This window comes from Oncorhynchus clarkii, chromosome 30, assembly GCF_045791955.1.
Source record: "Oncorhynchus clarkii lewisi isolate Uvic-CL-2024 chromosome 30, UVic_Ocla_1.0, whole genome shotgun sequence".
NCBI lineage: Eukaryota > Metazoa > Chordata > Actinopteri > Salmoniformes > Salmonidae > Oncorhynchus > Oncorhynchus clarkii.
This window is the reverse complement of record NC_092176.1, coordinates 19,279,611-19,300,536: the sequence shown is the minus strand read 5'-3', so window position 1 is coordinate 19,300,536 and position 20,926 is coordinate 19,279,611. Positions and strand designations below refer to the sequence as shown.

The 20,926-nt window shown below is 43.0% G+C and overlaps 1 protein-coding gene across 1 annotated transcript in view; it reads left to right on the top strand.

Moving 5' to 3' along the window:
* Window positions 1–15,624, top strand: part of LOC139389785 (phosphatidylinositol transfer protein beta isoform-like) — a 43,320-nt gene extending 27,696 nt beyond the window's left edge. The window contains exons 7-12 of the mRNA XM_071136732.1: window positions 29–103; window positions 282–365; window positions 4,704–4,781; window positions 7,764–7,874; window positions 7,999–8,121; window positions 12,911–15,624. Coding sequence (XP_070992833.1) covers window positions 29–103; window positions 282–365; window positions 4,704–4,781; window positions 7,764–7,874; window positions 7,999–8,121; window positions 12,911–12,961 — 522 coding nt within the window. The 3' untranslated portion in view covers window positions 12,962–15,624. The remainder of the gene's footprint in view (window positions 1–28; window positions 104–281; window positions 366–4,703; window positions 4,782–7,763; window positions 7,875–7,998; window positions 8,122–12,910) is intronic.
* The last annotated feature ends 5,302 nt before the right edge of the window (window positions 15,625–20,926 follow it).

The window sequence follows — 20,926 nt, the reverse complement described above, 5'->3', positions numbered from 1 at the left end:
TTAATGATTTCCCACCACCTTCCTCCAGAATGAGTATATGAAAGATGACTTCATCATTAAGATTGAGACATGGCACAAACCTGACCTTGGCACATTAGAAAACGTGAGTACCCTTTGTCATTCAAAATGAGTTTGATTAATGACCATTTGCATTTACAGTGAGATTCTTATAAAGAGAAGTCTATGAATTGTGTCCCAGATGAAGCATCAGCTAATAACGAGTTTGAAGTGTACATTTTTAAATTGTAGCTTGCATGCTTATGCCTGGCTTTGATTGGCAGGTGCACAAGCTGGACACGCCCATATGGAAGAGCGTGGAGGTGGTGCCCATTGACATTGCAGATGGAGAACAAGTGGCCCCTGCTGTGAGTATTCCCCTCTGATACTGCTGTCATGCCACAGTCCCACACTCAATAAAGCCCTGGATAGTATTGTTTGGCAACATCATGTGGAGAGACTTGGCATTGCAAAGTAAGCCGAATATGCTCAGATCTGACACTAAAACGTCAAATACACACATTCCTGGTAATCTTTTCCTGAGTTGATGTTTTGTATTCACCTGCCGGTAGGGCTGGGTGGTATGGCCAAAATATCCTATCACGACACACAACATTTTTGGGACAGTTGTTGTTTATTTATTTATTTATTAATAAAGTTCTAAATATGCTTTCAGTGGCGCCTGACCCTAGGGTGGCAACACATACATCCTAAGTTATTTCAATGGGGTTTTCTCCATTCTGTTTGCTTTATATAGTAGGGCTTGATGATATGGGCAAAAAATCTAGGCCTATTGCGAATTAGATCAAAGCACTTAGGTGTACTGTTGGAATCATGAAAATATAGTAATTATTCTAATTATGTAGTTGGAATATAGGGGGCAGCACTTTAAATACCTTGTTTGACAACAAATTAAAAACCCAGGGACAAATTATTGTCACAGGGTAGGAACCAAAGTGTTGGTCAAGTGTTTCCCAGTGGACCCTAATTAGATGTTACATTTAATATGAGTTTTCGTTATCAATTCAATTCAAAGGGCTTTATTGGCATGTTTACGTTGACAAAGCAAGTGAAATAGATAATAAATAAAGGTAAAGTAATCAATCAAAAATGAACAGTAAACATTACACTCAAGTTTCAAAGGCCACTTCAAATGTCATTATGTCTATATAGTATTGTAAAGATGTGCAAATAGTTCAAGTACAAAAAGGAAAATAAATAAACACATGGATTATATGTACAATGGTGTTTGTTCTTCACGGGTTGCCCTTTTCTTGTGACAACAGGTCACAAATCTTGCTGGTGTGATGGCACACTGGTATTTCACCCAATAGAATTGGGTTTGTTTTGAAATTCTTTGTGGGTCTGTGTAATCTGAGGAAATATGTGTCTAATAGTCATACATTTGGCAGAAGGTTAGGAAGTGCAGCTCAGTTTCCACCTTTTTGTGGGCAGTGTGCACATAGCCTGTCTTCTCATGAGAGCCAGCTTTGTTAGCTAGCTCCGTTTGCTCCGACTGAGTACATATAGGATCAAAGATCCGAGTCAGTAAAAAGAGTCGAACTTCCCATCACTAAAAGCAACAACTTGCTCTCTGAGTGACAGGGGGCAGGGCTTGGTGTCGGAGGCGCATGGGGAAGCAGCATGCAGGAGGAGAGGGATGACTCAAGTAGCAAACAGAGTAAACTATAAAAATGTACATGACACGCGTGGGAGTGGCGTATCACATTTAACAAACCAAACATTGAAATACCGCTGTAGAAGGTAAAGTGAAAACCCAAACCAGTCCGTGCATCAAATATACCTGTATATAGTAAAATACGGTATACCGCCCAGCACTACCTACCAGGGAGGAAACTATGGTGCAGAGTTTCTTCTCTGCAGGTTCTGAAACCCCTCAATTCACTATGACGTTGGAAGCTTTGCAATTATAATTAATATGGTTAAGTTTCTTCCTTTCAAATCCAAAGGGTTCCTTGTACCAATGGTGGGTAGTTCATTGCTATTATTTAGCATGGCATTGCCTCATTTCACGGAGTCTGTTGGTAAGTGAAGTGCGTGCGGTTATTTGCCTGAGTAGCAGTAGTGTGTTTGTGGTAGGTGTCTAACGAGGCGGATGTGTTTGCCTTGCTGGAGGAGTGTGTCTGAGGGCCCTATCAGCTCTGTGCCTCAGGCATGACTGCAAGACCTGGGCCCCCAAGGGACCACAGATGAGTTTGTTAGTGTAATTAAGGCTCACAGTGCTCCATACGCTGGTCAATGACACACACACACACACACCCCTTCAGTGAGCAGCAGCTCCTCTTCCTCGGCCCAGGCACATCGATTCACAGACTCATTAAAGCAGCACAGTATATTGTTATAGTGAAGGAGCTTTCTGCATTAAAACGGCCTAATGAATAAGTGTGTTTGTTTCTCCCGTTTGTTTCTCGTTTGGCTCCCTCCTGTCGGCTGATAGCCCTGAAAAGCAGCTTTTAGCTGCGGGCGCATCATGATTTATTTAAAATTGCTGGGCCCTTGAGCTGTTGGTAATTTATTTGAAAGGCGTTTTGTTTATTTGTTTTGTAATTTTTTTCCACACCAGTTGACTTTGCACTTCTCTCTCTGAGCTCTTTATAGTGAATAATGCAACCAGAAGAGAGTAAGACCATTAGATGTGTGTGTGTGTGTTGCATGGTATACCGAAACTAGAAGATGAAAAACGGTTCGATACTAGAATTTGTTACTTTTAATACTTCTATCAAATGTGTCTCATGGATCAAGTCTGCATCAGCGCTGCCGATGTCCCCCACGGAGCGCACCGTGCCTGCTCCACGAACTCAATGCTAGCCTGCACTGGCAGTCTGGGCTGCATCATGTTACTCTCTCCACTCATACTGCGCAGAAGTAAATACACTTGAATAATGCAACACGGCATGTTGAAACCGTTCATTACTGTTCGCAAAACAATGTCTATACAGGCTAGAACACTTTACAATGCAATAAGATACTGGTAGCTTCCAGTTTTTAGGCTAACATTCCTTGCTAGCTTACAGCTGAAACTAACCTCAATTCACTACCCTAGTACTTTCTTGGTGATAAAGAAAAAATATTCTGATTTCAAAGCTGATTGCCACCAAAAACATATTCACTCACTCACGTCTCTCCCTCAGCCGAAGACTTATTGCCTCTGCTAACAGGGGGCTCCGACAGTCAGCACCACTCATAGCTCGTACATATAGTTATCACTGGTTAAAAATAGTCAGACTTTTATAAAATGAGCTACTACTATGTGGATGTTGTTGATCAGTAAAATAAAATGAAGTCCCTCATGGAACGGAAACATATTGGTTGTCATCTGTAGCTCTATGAAATCAGCCAAAACAAGCTCAATAACTCAATGCATGCACACACTCCAATTGAAATATGCATTCACCTCTACTGTGAAAGGACTAGGTTTGTCCCGTTTATCAATAGAGATTTACCATTCAAATAAATGATTACCATTATGTAGCTTAGATTGGTAAAAACAGTCAAATTGGTTCATTTAAAGCAAAACTCCACCCAAAATGTCATGATATGTAACTTTCACAATACAGAAATCTGGCCACTATAATGCGTTTTGCATCATACGGGCCAGATTTTGTCTTTTGAAAGTTGGATATCTTAAACTTGATTAATGATGTGCAAAACATTGAGACTTATGTCAACAATGTACTAATGAAACAAATACCAAAATCTGTTTTTTGGGTAGAGTTTTCATTTAAATGCATACATGGCTGTCTCTGAAAAAGTCTGACACAAAACAGTTGAAAATAATATTGAACTCAAACGATTGAACCGAGCGGTAGCTGAGTTTCTGTCTGCATCAAGTGCCATTCTGCAGCTTTAGCTAATATGTATAGTTTTGAGTATTGTGATGTTATCGAGTATTGTGGTACTAAACCTGGTATCGAAGTCAAAATTCTGGCATCGTAACAACACGTGTGTGTGTGTTCTGCTTGTGCGTTATGCTACTGGAGTGTGAATCTACTCTCCTTCTGCACTAGTGAGTTAGTTAGAACCGTATGTTTGGCTGTGGTAGTGAAGAGGTTTAGTAGTGCCACTGTGCCCCCAGCATCATGATACAGTGTGTCACAAGACGTGAGTAGGATCGCCCTGTGCCTAGGAGCAGTCTCTCCTCAGCCTGGCCCTGATTTGAAGGAGGAGTCAGACAAGGGCCACTAGGTCATCTGCTGTCGGCAGGCAGCTGCCCTACATGCAATCATGCGTACACACTCGCAAACACGGGTATCAGCCAGCGTCCTCCTGCCATCTGTAATCTCAGCACAGCCATTCGCTGGTGGCATCAACAACTTCCAACCTGACAGCCTCCCCATCCCTTACCCCAGACCCTACCCAGCTCAGCCCAAACAGGGTGCAGGTCATGAACTGGGCAGGGCACAGGGCTGGACTGGTGTTGCATCCTGGGGCCAGGACAAAGGGGCTGCCAGGCTTAGTTGTGGGGGGCAGACCTAGCCTGGGAGACTACCATGGCAGTGCCTCCCCTTGCCCCTTTGCCCAGAGTGCAGTCAACATTAGTGCAGGGCCAGCGCTCACATACACCCCACAGACACATGGGCTAGAGGGGGATTAAAGGGCCCTCTATCGCTAATGTTGAATGCAGATGTGTTGGAATTGTTTGTTGTTCTGATTTATTAGTCTTAACTGTTATCCTTCTCTTCCAGGACTACAAGGCAGAGGAGGATCCTGCTCTGTTCAAGTCAGCTAAGACTGGTAGAGGGCCCCTGGGACCAAATTGGAAGGTACACCTCTCACTGAAGCACTCTGGGTTTGAGGGGAAAGAGCTTGTTGGCAATGTAACCACGGGTTGGATCCTAAATTAATTTCCAGTTGTTTTGTTCTGAACAGAAACATAATTGTGTTCCGTTCCACTGTTCTAACCATCAAAATAAAGTTCAGAACGTTATTAACCATATCCCATGCTTTTAAAATAATCTGTCTCACTATCATTCCCGGTTATGATTCTGTTTATCAAAAAAAACGTTTTTCAGTTTTTCTTCCAAAAAATTATCAGGTTTTTGGGTTCTGTTCCCTGAACCGGTTCCAAGCCTGAAATATAACACTTTAAGTAATGTTACCAAAATGAATAAGGATTTGTTTTGGGGGTGGTATACTCGTGGCACAATCACACAGTATATACTCATGGCCAGTTTATTAGGTGCCCACATCTAATACCGGGTCGGACCCCCTTTGCCTTCAGAACAGCCTTAATTATTGGGGGCACGGATTCTACAAGGTGTGGCGCTCAAATGTTGATATATTGGTATCAAGGGATCTAATGTGTTCCAGGAAAACATTCCTCACACCATTACACCACTGCTACCACTGTACCGTTGACACTAGGCAGGATGGTGCCATGGACTCATGTTGCTTATGCCAAAATCTGACTCTGCCATCAGCATGACTGAACAGGAACCGGGATTCGTCAGACCAGGCAATGTTTTTCTACTCCTCAGTTGTCCCGTGTTGGTGATCGCGTGCCCACTGGGTCCGATTCTTCTAGTTGTTAGCTGAAAGAAGTGGAGCCTGGTGTGGTCGTCTGCTGTAATAGCCCATCCGTGACGAGGACCGACGAGTTGTGCGTTTCGAGATGCTGTTCTGCATACCACTGTTGTACTGCGCTGTTATTTTCCTGTTTGTGGGCCTGCCTGTTAGCTTGAACGATTCTTGCCTTTCTCCGAACACCTATTTCATCAACCAGCTGTTTTCACCCACAGGACTGCTGCTGACTGGATGTTTTTTTCTTTGTCACACCATTCTCTGTAAACACTAGACACTGTTGTGCGTGAAAAGCCCAGGAGCCCGGCTGTATCTAAGCTACTGGAACAGGCACTGACGATCATACCATGCTCAAATCCACTAAGGTCACTTGTTTTGCCCATTCTAGCGTTCAATCGAACAGTAACTGAAAGCCTCGATGCCTGTCTGCCTCCTTTATATATAGCATCCCACTCAACGTGACTCACTGTCTGTAGGAGCAAATCATTTTCACAAACGGGGTAATAAATTGGCCACGGAGTGAATGGCTAGTATTGGACAAGCGTGTGTGTGTGTGTGTGTGAGTGAGACAGAAGGAGTCCCTCAGACAGGGTGGAGGAGAGGGAGGGCTGAGTGGCAGAGCTGTAGGCTGCAGTTTGATGAAGACAAATCACCGCTCTCCCTGCTCTAATTGGACCTAATAGAAATCACAAGGGATCAGGTCAGATTAGGCCCTCCTGTCTTAGCCCACATCCTCATACTCTCTCTTTTCAGCCAGCCAGGAGAGGGTGTGTATGTACGTGGCTGTCTTCTCCGGGTTTTGTGTGTGGTATCTTAGTTTGAGCTAGGAACAGTTCAGTAAAATGAGTCTGGGAGGTATTTGTTTGTAAAAAAGTGAGAGGTAATGAAAACGGCTCATCCAGCGACACTAGTGGTCTCGTCCCTAACCCCTCATCTACAGCCGTACAAACAGGTCCAGGATCACACTGTTTAATGGCAGACATGTTGGAATCTCCACCCAGCAAAAGAGCCCTCAAGAGTTTCACTGTGTGAAAGTTTCCCTGTACTGTGACAACTTGCACAGATTAAAGACTGCTGAACAGCTTTATGAAGTCTGAATAAATAATATAAACTTTTTATTTTGGGTTTTTAATTAGATCATTTTCCCCCAGCCTTGGACATGGAAACACTTTTTTTGTGGAAAGAAATTAGAGAGAAAAAAATCGTAGCTAAAGTAACATAAGAGAAAACAATTGGTGCCAGCTTCTCAGAGCAGTAAAAGTCTATCACTGCATGCACACACTTTGTATTTCTGAAATCTCCTGCTCCTTTGAGCAGGGCGTTGAAAGACAGTGTGAAGAAATGTCACCGTAAGTGTTTTGATGTGGGATCCGTTTTATCCGAAGTTCTCTTTTAGCGGTGACAACTTTAGCTAAATCCTACGTGTATGTAGAATGTTTTTCATTCCCCCCTCCCTCTCCTTCCTTCCACTCTTTCTCTCTCTCCCTCTCCGCTCCCTTCCGTGATGGGAGCATCAAACAGTGACGGGATGTGGGTCTGAGGCATTTCTCCCTGTGTGCAGCACTAGAATGAAGTGATTAATTAAACAGGTGTTCTGGGATGGTGTGTTCTGGGGGCAAGCAGGTCCTGGGTGTTAATATTGGAACCGGCTTTGTGCCGAGACGCTCTTATCGCTGCGTGATGCGATAACGGCGTCCCAGCCACAAAAGGTCTGCCTGTACGGGAACAGTGTCACTGTCAGGGTGGAGCGAGAGAAATGGTCCTTTCATCTGGAGTTTATCCACTTTGCTCTCTCGCCCTCCTCATCGCTCTCTCCTCATCGCTCTCTCCTCTTCCTCTCAGGGAGACAGAGTGCAAGCTACAGATGGATTTAAAACTGTTTTGTAGATGAGAGGACTTTTATCCGTCTACTGCATATTCTCATATCGATAATTATTTTAGCAAGCTTCGTTTCCAAAGCATTATGTATTAATGACATTTTAGTGGTTGGAATACAGCTGTGATTGGTCTAAATCGATATTTTCTTTTCTCAAATCACATTCTACTTTCTTCTCATTGAGAGTTCCATTATTGGAAAGTTTGCATAAACTTTGCCTATTTGCATATTCACAGTTTTGTAATATCATGTGTCAACGTAAATGATTTAGTGATGGGTGATTGAGTGTATCTTCCTGCTGTGCAGTGTTTGCTCAGTGTCTGTTCTCCTGTTGTGTTGCTACTAACAGAAGGAGCTGGTTAGTAAGGCTGACTGCCCGAGGATGTGTGCCTACAAACTGGTCACAGTCAAGTTCAAGTGGTGGGGCCTGCAGAACAAGGTGGAGAGCTTTATTCACAAGGTAAGGATGTTGTTTTCTTCATCCCATCCTTTTCTTCTGTCACTATCTGACACATTCTTCCTTTTCCTTGTAATCTTGCTTTCTTTCCCTCTAAATGCCTCTTACATGTCCTTTTCTCCTCCAGCAAGAGAAGCGTATCTTCACTAACTTCCATCGCCAGCTGTTCTGTTGGATTGACAAGTGGGTGGAGCTGACTATGGAAGACATCAGGCGGATGGAGGCGGAGACACAAAAGGAGCTGGAGGAGGTATGTAGAGGAACATATGTGTGTATATATGACTACCAACAGGAGGAGGGTTCAATATTTACCAGGGCTTACAACGCTCAAAACCTCCCAAACCTTTAGAGCGAGTGTGCCGTTTTAGGCATTGTCATGGTGGCAGATCCCAGCATACTGTGCAGTGTGGGTGTGGTGTTTGCCTTCAATAAATGCACTTTCCCGAAATCCTGGTTGGAAGATTCACGGAATCATGAGGGAATAAGCAGGAAATCCGGAATCCTTCAACCAGGATTTCTGGAAAACCAGGGAATTTAGCAACCTTGGTCTTGACCATGGTTGGGTAGCAGGCTGTCTTGATCTGTCTGTGGTGTCATCCCTCTGAGAGAGACAGAGTAGTGATGTTTGGAAGCTTATTAGAATAGTAATCAGATATCTCCCAGTTGGACCTCTGGGAGTGATGCTGGTTTGCCTCTTCTTCATTAGTGTTTTTTTGTGGTGCTGAAACCCACAACATTCACTCTTAATTCTTATCTCTCCCTAGATGCTTTTTCCCCAGTCAAATTCTGAATATTTTTCTTACACCCTGTTTATCTATTTCAATATGTCAAATCAATGATCCCCTCGCTTACACTGCTGTAAATAAATCAGCTGTTCATGTTTTTATGACAAACTAAAAGCATGTATGATGTTTATGACGTAATTTTTCCCCATCTTACAGCGCATTCGGAAAGTATTCAGACCCCTTCCCTCTTTCCACATTTTGTTATGTTACAGCCTTATTCTAAAAGGGATTGCATTTGTTTTTCCTCAATATACACACAATACCCCATAATAACAAAACAGGTATTTAGACATTTTTGCAAATATATTAAAAAGAAAAAACAACTTATTTGCATAAGTGTTCAGACCCTTTGCTATGAGACTCTAAATTGAGCTCAGGTGCATCCTGCTTCCATTGATCATCCTTGATGTTTCTACAACTTGATTGGAGTCCTCCTGTGGTAAATTCAATGATTTGGAAAGGCACACACCTGTCTATAGAAGGTCCTACAGTTGACAACGCCGAGCAAAAACCAAGCCATGAGGTCGAAGGAATTGTCCGTAGTGCTCCGAGACAGGATTGTGTCGAGACACAGATCTGGGGAAGGGTACAAAAAAAATGTCTGCATCATTGAAGGTCCCCAAGAACACAGTGGCCTCCATCATTCGTAAATGGAATAAATTTGAAACCACCCAGACTCTTCCTAGACCTGGCTGCCCGGCCAAACTGGGCAATCGGGGGAGAAGAGCAGGGAGGTGACCAAGAACCTGAAGGTCACTCTGACAGAGCTTCAGAGTTCCTCTGTGGAGATGGGATGACCTTCCAGAAGGACAACCATCTCTGCAGCACTCCACCAATCAGCTTTTATGGTAGTGGCCAGACAGAAGCCACTCCTGATAGCCCACTTAGTTGGTCAAAAGCCACCTAAAAGCCTCTCAGACCATGAGAAACAAGATTCTCTGGTCAGATGAAACCAAGATTGAACTCTTTAGCAGGAATGCCAGGCGTCACGTCTGGAGGAAACCTGGCACCATCCCTACGGTGAAGCATGGTGTCAGCAGCATGCTGTGGGGATGTTTTTCAACTGCATGGACTGGGGAACTAGTCAGGATTGAGGGAAAGATGCCAGAGCAAAGTACAGCGAGATCCTTGATGAAAACCTGCTCCAGAGCGCTCAGGACCTCAGACTGGGGCGAAGGTTCACCTTCCAACAGTACTGCGAACCTAAGCACACAGCCAAGACAACATAGGAGCTTGCAGTGTCATACTCAAGGCTGTAATCGTTGTCAAATGTGCTTCAACAAAGTACTGTAAAGGATCTGATTACTTATGTAAATGTGTCATTTTAGTTTTGTGTTTTTAATACAATGGCTAAAATTTCTGAACCTGTTTTTGTTTTGTTATTATGTGTGTAGATTGAGGGGTAAAGACGTTTTATTTAATCCATTTTAGAATAAGGCTGTAACGTAACAAAATGTGGAAAAAGTCAAGGGGTCTGAATACTTTCTGAATGCAATGTATGTCACATTTATGAATTAATTTACTGCTTGTCATAATATTGCAAAAGTTACATGATGGTTTTTGCTCTTTCTTGATTCATTTAATGACCATATTTTCTTTAAATATCCAGTGCAGTCAAAAATGTGATTTTCCTCTGTTTTTATATATAGCAAAATTCTAGCTTGAGAAATTGCTCTTTGCCAAGATTTTTTTTGTTGTTGACACTTTCAATTGAAAATCACAGTAAGGTACATAATTGTTACATAATTGTTATATTGGCATAAAAATGGCTGCATTGGATCTTTTAATGAATGTTGATTACAAACATGTCTTCTTGTGTACCTGCCCCCTACTGATAGCCCTTTTTTACCATGTGTTAATGTTTGATTTGACCATGTGTACAATCACTGCTGACCCAAAGATATGGTTCTGGAATTCAACATTCCTGTCATTTGCTGCCCCCTTCTCCTGCCTGTCTGTCTGTCATTTCCCTGTTAACCCCCCTCCAAGAGTTCCCACACATTGTTTATTCTGGAAAAACCTGGGAAATGTGTTATTTTCAAACACATTTTCTGCCTCAACTGTGATGAGAAATAATGATGATTTAAATATAGCCTACCACTCCCTTTTGGAACAGGCATGGTGTTGGTCCATTTTGAGTGTTTATTAGATAATATAAATATTACCAATTTAAACTATACTTTCATCCATTAAGTCATTAAAAAGTCGTAGACATTAGAAATGTAACTTGTGTGGGAACCTGCTCCTCCCTTCCCTTCCCCCATTCTCAAACTCTGCTCTGACAGGCCTCCCTGATTCTATAATTTACAATCTAGATGCGAAGAAAGGGCTCTGTGCGAGGCACGAAGGCTTCAGACGAGTAGCTGCTCCAGGTGTAGGTCTGAGGGAGACTGTAAGTGCAACTGGTGGACGAGTTGAACTGATAGCAGCCATGTTAGTTCCTCCTCCCACTGGGTTATCTTTGTGTTGCTGCATGGCTACACTGCTTTCACTCCTTATACAGTGGTGTTAGAGCATAACAAGGTTTTATGGGCCACGGTTTGTGTGAGTGTGTATGTATGCGTGTTCTCACGTGAACTTCCATAACTGACTGTATTAGTTAATCAATAACACCAGATCTCAGAGAAATATGTAGCATTTGCCAGATCGTTAAGTGTATTGCTGACATGGCGAAAAGCTCTCTGCCTTGAACAGTGTGTAAGTGCCTACTCAATCTCCCCATGTGAGGGCAGACATCTGTGCAGCCTGTTCTCAAAACCAAGGCGAGAGAGCAGGTTTTAAAAAGGCTTTGGCAGCTAGTCAAAGCCATACTAAAAAAAGTCAGCACTGGTTTCTGGCCTTGTATCTGAAGTCCAAAAAACGCCATAGAGAATATGGAGAACGAACACACAAAAAGCAGCTTATTCTGGCACACTCATTTGTCTGTGTATTACATTCTCAGTAAGGCCTTACTACTGGCTCCTTCTTGGCCCCACTTGAAATATCAATGTGAGCGCTTTTGGCCGTACATGGAGAAAAAATAGAGGAATCTGGGCCGGACGGGCCAAAGTTGGCCAGGCTTGAGCATTCCTGGCCTGGCACCAATGCTGAACATTTGGAGCTCTGTTTCTTCCTCTACATCTCGCCCAATCCTGCATGTGTTTCCCATTTTCTCCTGGAGTAAGTAAACGGGCGGGTGCCATCAAAGAGGCCCTCGGCATGGAGAAGTGCTTAGCCTGGGCCACAGAACTGAGGGGTCGCCAGGGTCACACTGTGCCAGTACTGTAAGGCTCCAGAGGACAGCACCCATATGTAGGAGTGGAATACCATTATAACGACTAGCATAGAGTTTCTACTCTTTACCAGTTCCACAACAAAACACTCCCAACTCCTGTTGATGGTCCAGCTCAATTGCTGAGAAAGCTTTTTAGGTTATATACAGACTTTTGAACATGTGCTTCAGGTGAACGAGGCTCAAGCAAAGGTTGTGTAGTAATGGTGTATCAGGATCTTAGACCAAAAGTGTTGTGGTTGGACTACACTGTGAGTGTGAAACACCATGGTTTGGAGATGATGCACTAACAGGCCTGTCTGTCTGCTTGTGGGCTAACGGGTTGGCTGGTGGCGGGAGAGGGGAGGTGCTGGGGATGGAGGGTGGGGGAGAAAAACCCTTCATGGCTCCCTTTGCCTCATTAACATACAAATGGAATTCTGCAATTGAAAAGGAGCCTGTGCTGTGATTGAGAAAGAGGGAGGGAGGGAAGAAAGGATGGAGAAGTGGTAGGTAGAATCCTCATGCACATTTCATCAGATGTCTAGTCCTCTGTTTAGGGCCAGTGTGTGGTTAGACTGTCCCATTAAGGTATTCTGCTATCAGATTCAGCCACTAATTGACTTTCTAAAGCCTTAGGGTGTGAGGACCTAAAACAATGACTTGATCTACCTACAAGACAAACAAGGGCTTGATTACAACCCATTTTAGAAACGTTCTCCTGGAGAAAAAAAACAGTTTGCAGTTTGCAAAGGGAAACGTGTACATTTTTCAGAGATATTCTTAATGCAGACTAAGGAACTTAATGTTTGTCAGTGAACAGAATTATGGGCGTTCTCGGCCACATCGATCCCAGTTTCTCACAGCTACAAACACCCTTTCTCCTTGCAGAATTCCACTTGTTGACGCATGCTCTCACAGAACCTGCCTCCACTTGTTTGGGCTCTGTAGAGATGTAATAAATGTCTGTTTATTTCTTCCCACTCCCATTTCCTCCGCCTCAGCTTCGCAAACACGGTAATGTACGGGGAACCAGTGCTGCCGATGCTGAATGAGACGGAGGAGGGTTTTGAACAGCGATGAAGAGTGTAGGTGGTGGTGATGAAGAATGCGAAGCGGGCTCCCTGCGTTCCACCTTTACCTTACTGATTCAGGATGTGGAGGATGAGGGCTCTGCTCCACTTGATCAATAGACCAGCACCCTGACCTGCCGGCACCCAATCATAGACATTCTATCCACAGAATAATTAATTTGTTGAAAGTGACACGATCCTAGCTGATAAGGCTCCAGTTCATTTTGATCTCCTAGGCTAATAACGATATCAAGCGACAATGTCCTCTGTAAAGCCAGCTACCACCTCCATGTTGTTGAAAGACTAGTCCCTATATCTTCTCTTGATAGATGCTTAGAGGCCTGCTTGGTTGTTGATATAGAGATGAATATTTTTTAAGCATTTAATTGGCCTGATTTGCATTATGGCAGGTGTTGGTCTAAGTAGTTTGCTATTCTAGTCAAAGAGGATCGTTCCTCTGTGGCCTTTTGCCTTTGCCAGTTTTAGTTTTCCTTTTGTATTTGTGAATATTTTCTCCAGATCATTCCTTTCAAGACAATGTCCTTTCTCTCCTCAGTCCTCTTCTAGCTGTTCATAACTTTGTGGTTTTCTGTTAGCTGGCGAGAGAGAGCCTGTCAGTTTTTTTTTTTTCTCCATTTACATGTCCCTTCCTGCCATGGCATTCATTAAGAGATTACTGACACCCTTGGCGCCTGTGCCTATCCTAATCTCTCCCCCTCTCTCTGCACTGCTTCTTATTAACGCCGACAATCTTGTCCACACAGGTATTTCACTCTCACTCCAATGCAAATGAACACAAACACACACACACCCGTACAAACACGCACATTTAAACACAAGCACGCACGCACACACACACACACACTCACAGGTGTGAATGCCTTTGCGGTGACTGATCTGGCCCAAGCTCACGCTGGGCAGATCCGTGCAGGCTCCTTCAACTGAAGGGAAGTGTCTGTTTGGGTGCACTCACTGTTTTTCCCACACTCCCCATACTCACTCCGCTCCTCCCTAGCGGATGCCCCCAGAGAGAAACCGCACTGAAAAACAGTCATAGATGGTGCTACACACCTCCAGTCTCTGTCACGCCCTGCTCACACCGCCCTGCTCACACCGCCCTGCTCCCCACCACACCACCACAACAGTAGCCTGCCTGCCTGCCTTATTCCTGTGGTTCTCTGGGATGGAATTCTACTGCTTGTCCTATCCTGCTGAGCATGGGCAGCAGGTAACAGACACCCAGCACCACCCTAACCCACACCAGACCACCAGCCCGCCTAGGCCACCACCCTGGCCCGTACCAGGCCTCTCCTGACTGGGCCTGTTTACAGAGCGAGCAGCTATTCACTCTACTCAACCCTACTCACTCAGCACCACGCTGTGCCTTACTACACCACCATGCCTTTCCTTCTGTCTCCACACTGGCACCAGTTGGTCATTTAGGCTTTACTACTAGGACACTGATCAGCAGGGTATTCATCCATTGTAGCGAGGGGGTTAGATTAGGCTTGATCGGTTTGCAATGACTTTATGACCTCTTTTAACTGAACCTCACTATGTTCTCAAGGTGCTTTTATATATGGCACTAATGTACTGTATGTTTGTTCTGTTGGGCTGTGGTGGGGTGATTATTCCCTTCAGTGATACTGTACTGATGTAGACATGACTCCCCAGCAGCAAGCCAGTCAGACAGTGCCATGCTAAAGCCTGAATGCTGCTCTGTGTGTTTAAGCACGTAAGTGCCTTCATGTTAGTGTGTGCATGTCGGCGTGCTTGTGGGACAATAAACAATCATGTGTATCTTAGCTTGTCATTCAACCTCAGCCGTTCAGCCTCTTTTTATAAACAGACGTGCTTGCTGCCAAGTCCGATGGAATATTTTTTATGAAGAGCTCAGTATTGATAGTATATTTTTATATTGTGTAAGCCTCACAGGGGGATTGTGAGAACCTTCTCAGTTATGGGTTTAGTGCTCACCCAAAGAGTATGAATGGATCTGGGTGATGTCATTTGTTTACATGCGTTGTTCCACCCTAGCTCAACCCCACACTTCCGAGGGGCAGTACTAACTCACCAGCGGATAGACAAGTAAGATGGCTGAACTCTCCTGCACCCCGTAACTGAGAGGATATATCATGAGTACCCATGTCGGTGTCAGTCACTGACAGGACATGAAAAGGCCATAATGGGACTTATAAAGTCCAGATTTCCCATCACTTACTATTTGCATTCAAAGAAAGTCTGTAAGAGAGGAGTGTTGAATATGATTCATGCCTTAACGTCTGTCTACAGCCTCTTGCTTGTATTGAGTAGTACGCTTATGGTAACTTATGATGCAACCCAGCTTGTGTATCAGAGGACAATGGTTTACGACCTGTACTGTAGAGACAATGATGTGGGGAAAGGACAGAGTGGAGATAGTCTTTGCAAGAAAAACTGTACAGTATGATCATGATTTATTAAATATACTGTTACATTTCTAGAAGAATTTAAAAAAATGCTTTTAAATGTTTCTGATCTGTTGAAATTCAGGGGACATGGTAGTGAATGTATGGCATTTTCTTTAGCCTTTTCTGTCTGTCGATTTTTGTGCCACAGAAAGTCTACACAATGTATCGAAATACCTAATAAATTTCAACACAAAATGGACTGCTTTTGCGTGGTTTATTCTGCAATGGTCTGTTGTTGGCTAGTTTGTTTCTTTTAATCTCTTTCGTTATTCTACGTCTTGGGGAGCGTTTGTGTGACTGAAGCCTAATAAATGGCATTCATTTTGAGAGTACTGGGTCTAGGAACCAAACGGAAGGAAACTGACCGAAACGGGGAGGAACTACCTGAACAATTTTGCTACGATGTGGAGAAGTGAGTACAGCCCTGGTGTGTTCACATAGATAATAGATGGGTAACTGCCTGACTAACAAGGTAGCGTCAGTTGATTTGCACCTTCGTGTTCTGCCACACTGTATGGTCGCTGTGGATTTTCAGGTAAGAGATTATCTATGAGCTATAGGCATCTAGCAGTGTTTGTCAATGTTTTACTATTTGTGCCTCTTTCATACTGTCTTTTTCTCCTTACCCCCATGAGGTACATGTGAAGGCTCTGATGTTGGACATAGATGACATGGTTTCAGATTAGAATCAAAATTCCCAATGGTTGATCAAGTAAATATACAATGACATTCCTGGACTGGTTTTGAATGAAGAAAATAAAAACATGTCAAAGAGCTGTAGGAATGGTCACTGTTGTAAGTGTAAATTATTATTTTCTCTCCCCTCTTAAAGAAGTTTGCTCTCACACCTCTGGGGTCGCATCTAGTTCATTCATACACCTCCTTGGGAGTGTTAGTGTATTTGTGACACCAGACCGCCACATCCATCTCCTGGAGGTCAGTAGTGCTGCAGCCACAAGAGTCGGCGCTGGAGAGCAGGAAGAGCAGAAAGTCTGCCGGGAGAGATTCACTGTTTTATTCTTGTTTGTGGAGAATGGTCACATGTGGATGGAAAAAAAAGTCGTATCTGTAACAAAACAGGCAAATAATACAGTTTCTAAAAGGGGACATGGGCAGAGTCAACCACACTTTAAGGCAGCTCACACCCAAGCGCACGCACAGGCGAACACAGGAATGGACCAGGGATTGATGCCTGTTAGGGGCTATTGATTTAGAATGCTGACTCCAAAATACATGGATAATGGCAAAAATGTAATGGGCTGACCCCTCACCTCCATTCTCAGTACTATTTCTAAAGAAACAAGTTCTCCTTAAACAGGTGGTGTATATACTGTCCATATATTAATACACTGAAGGAAGACTAAATGCTTCCTGCAAGTTGCTGCACTGTGCCCTCCACTTGACTGTCCATATAGGGTGAGAGGCTGTGTTTAAGAGGAAGAGGCATGGTTGGTGAGCCTTTAACTACTGGCTCAGTCCCTGCATCATGCCTTGTTCTTTTGACCCCCCTGGGACTGTATTTGTGCAGGGGCCACAGGTCTCCAAGGGGTGGGGAGTTATTTTTGGCCTGGTTTGGATGGCAATGATGTCAGTGTTTCCTCATCTTTGGAGCTGGGCTGAGTCTAGCCCCTGAGATTCTCCTGAGCTTCCTGTTGTGCAGAGAGAGGTAGAAGAGGTGGGGACCTTTAAAACAGACGGGGACCTCACTGCCCACCGCACCCCTCCTCCCCCCCAACAGAATGGCGTTCCTCTGGATGACAGATGCTGCTTAACCCTTGGTGACCCTGTGTGCTGAGATGGCCGATCTGACTGACAGAACAGCTGAGGACAGAGAGAGACTGCTGCACAGTTCCCCACTGCACAGGACGCTGACCCTAAAAAGGGAAGGAACTGTCACTTTGGGTGTCGCCCCCTTGGTGATATATGTCTAACTGAGGAAGAGCCGTGTTAACACCAGCCATTAAAAAAGGGGCAATGAGGGACATTTACTTTGACTATCTTGTCTTATTGAGCAGAATATTGAGACAAATTGGCTATTAAATCACTATAGAAATGTGTGGAAATGTGACAGTGGTGAGCAGCCTCAGGACTGTCCATTGTCATGCTGGATTCATCATCACAGAGAACTCTGAGGGTAAAGGAGAAGTTTAGTTTGTTTGACTAATCTTGGTGTATTTTCTTCATGTTAAGTTTGGTCAGAGTTACAATTATTTTGAGCAGTTAGAAACAAGGCACGTTAGAAATACTGAAATGGAAAATGGAAATAAATCCAAGTTCATGGAATTTAAGAATAAATCATTATGAATCAACCACTCCTATAAGACAAAATGTCCAAGTTGCTCTTTAAGCTCACTTTAATTCCTGCAGTCACATGACCAAATTGCTCTCTAGTGTCCTCATGGGTGGAATATTATTCATATTTTTCATTATTTCATAATCAAGTAAAATAAATTAGAACACATAAAATTCTGTGTTTCTATGTCAAGCGGTTTTGTTATATTTCAGTCTTCTGTGATGTACAGTATATAAAGTGTAATATTGGGATGCAAACTTAACATTGAAAACATTTGTAATCTGTATCTGACATGTTACATTTGTGTACTTTTTCTAAGCCCATAACCATGTGTGTAAACTGTATACTTTTGTTTCAGTGTAGATTTGTGTAAGACTACCTAGACATTCTGTGTGACCCTGATTTGGCCCACTGCAGTAAAAGGTTACTTAGTAATAAGAGTGTATGATGTTTGCTATGGTAAAACTCAGTGATAAGAGTGTATGATGTTTGCTATGGTAAAACCCAGTGATAAGAGTGTATGATGTTTGCTATGGTAAAACCCAGTAATAAGAGTGCATGGTGTTTGCTATGGTAAAACCCAGTAATAAGAGTGTATGATGTTTGCTATGGTAAAACCCAGTAATAAGAGTGTATGGTGTTTGCTATGGTAAAACCCAGTAATAAGAGTGTATAATGTTTGCTATGGTAAAACCCAGTAATAAGAGTGTATAATGTTTGCTATGGTAAAACCCAGGTGATGCTGCAACATCTCAGGATCCTACACTGTTCCATCAGCCTTCATTCTGTAGTGAATTCATCATCAAGCATACTCCAAACTCCCTGACGAGCAGTATACTGCTACACACTTGCTCACATCTCTCTCTCTTTCTAGCTCTCTTGCTCTGTTTATCTCTCTCCGAGCGCTGTGCTCCTCTCCTTCACATAACATCCTGTCAGCTGCATTGGCGTGTGCCCCAAGCACCCCAGAGCCTGCCTGCCCCTACCCCTGGCACCCCCTGGCCTGTCCACCACTCTGCCCATAACCCCTGCCCTGGCACACAGCCTGCTCCCCTGGGCGGAAGGCAGGGTCTGATGGAGGGCCTGCTTCAGCACACTTTAGACCTATTTTCTTTCCCTGCAGAATATTTGTGTGAGAAAATCTGTCCACTCCTGCTATTCTTCTCTTTTGCCTCACTCCCTGTCCCTGTACTTTCACCTGTCTGCTAGAGTTACAATCCTCATGGCCATGTTAAAACGATACCCCACCTTTTCACCCCTAACCTGGCCTCCCTTTTGTCCCCTCTGTAGGTGTCCACCTTTTGAATCTACTCGTCTGACATCTCAGACCTGGCCAACTATACCTAGGGGGTTCAGGCGGAGAGAAAATGCTGTCTAGATGACAGTGCATGTACTGAGTGAACATCCTTTCAGTGACATGTTGTATATAATTTTTTATTTCAGACACTTGCATTACTGGCTAGTTTCATAGCACACATTTGCTTTGACTTGAGTTTTGGATCAGGGGTTAAGTTTGTGGGAAAGACACTTGGTGATACAAACCCTCTTGTGGATAAAATGAAGTGTGGGCTTTTCCCAGAAAAGTCTGCTTTTGTGAAAACACTTCCAAATTAGTTAATTATATCATATCATAATCATTTTAACGAGGTAAAATTACAATTCTTTGGTTGAAATTCATCTGTGGGTTCACCCCTGGCAAAAGCCCTCTTTGTTTAGGAGGAGTGCAATGTTCAAAGGGAGCAGGAAACGTGATAGCACAAACTCCCCGCTTGCTTCTCACTATCTATTTATTTATTTCTCTCTCTCTCTCTTGCTCTCTCTCTCTCTCTCTAAAAGGAGGCCTTAACTGTGTACTGTACATCGCTTTATCACTTAAGTCAAAACAGAGCAGGCTTTAAAATGTAGATACCATGATATCAACTTTATTTCAAAGATTATTTGATATAGGTCTAGCACTGGCAACATAATCTTAGGTATACCGAAAGTATATTATTCCTGCCTTCACCTCATACGCTGTTGATGCTGTCTCAATACCTTGTTCTGATGTCTAACGCTAGGTGGCACTGTGCCTTTTTGATAGAAGTGAAATACTCACTCTTATTCACCTCTCGAGGAACTAGTCCTATTCAGACAACAAACAAACAAAAAATCACCGTACCCCTCGAGAAACTCACAAGGATGGATATGTTAGTCCTACATATGTGGTAGGCTATGTTTTCCACTCCCTATATATAAAACACATGAATAGAGTATGATATATGCGTTGAAAAATGAATAAGCAATAGGCTATTGGTAGGCCAGTAGTAGCCTAGAACATATAATCTCAGATTAAATAGAAATATGCAACACCATATACTTATCTCAGATACGTTCTAGTTCCATATTAACTAAACATTAGAGGAATGGGGGAGTAGTACAAAAACGCTCAGGGTATGGTAGACATAAGATAAGAAAAACTATCCTACAACGGAGCTGACTGTCTTTCAAATTGTTGCATATTTCACAACAAACTATTTTAGTCATATTTGGTTTCATGTAGCCTATTCCATTTCTTTTTTTGTAGGGAGTGAAAACATCGTCCAATGGAGAGTAGGAGTTGGCTGGCAGCTAAATTAATACTTAATACTCTACAATTATTCTTAAATTGCAAAAGAAAAACACTAACATTGCTGAAATCTTTCAATCCCACGGTGTGACAATTTAGATCCAACGCGTCAAAGAGCGCCAGATCAGAACCCAAGCGCACCACAGGAAACAAAGCAGAATCTGGAGTTTAATTTTTTTTTTCATTAACTATTTCCATTTATATCTAAATTTGTCGGACGGGTCCTTTTATGATCGACAAAGTGCATCCTGTGCAATTGCAGATGCGCCTGTCTAAATTGAAATTTAGAAAAAACATTAACTTGGGCAATTAGCTGGATGTCTTTTGAATGAGAGTTAATTTAATAGAAGCGCAAAGGTAAATCATCTTGAAGACTTCTTTCAAACACATTATTATTAGAACTATATATAGGGTAGGCTACAAAAGTTGATGAGGACATTATATTTGAATTGCTGTAATATATTTAGCAAACAGTAAAATAACATGACATGTTCACTGTGGTTTATGGTCTATTTTCCGTGCATTACTTATTTGAACAGTGCATATTTCACAAGAGATTACTTTTTATTTTTGTAAAAGTTGATAGCCTACCATTTCAA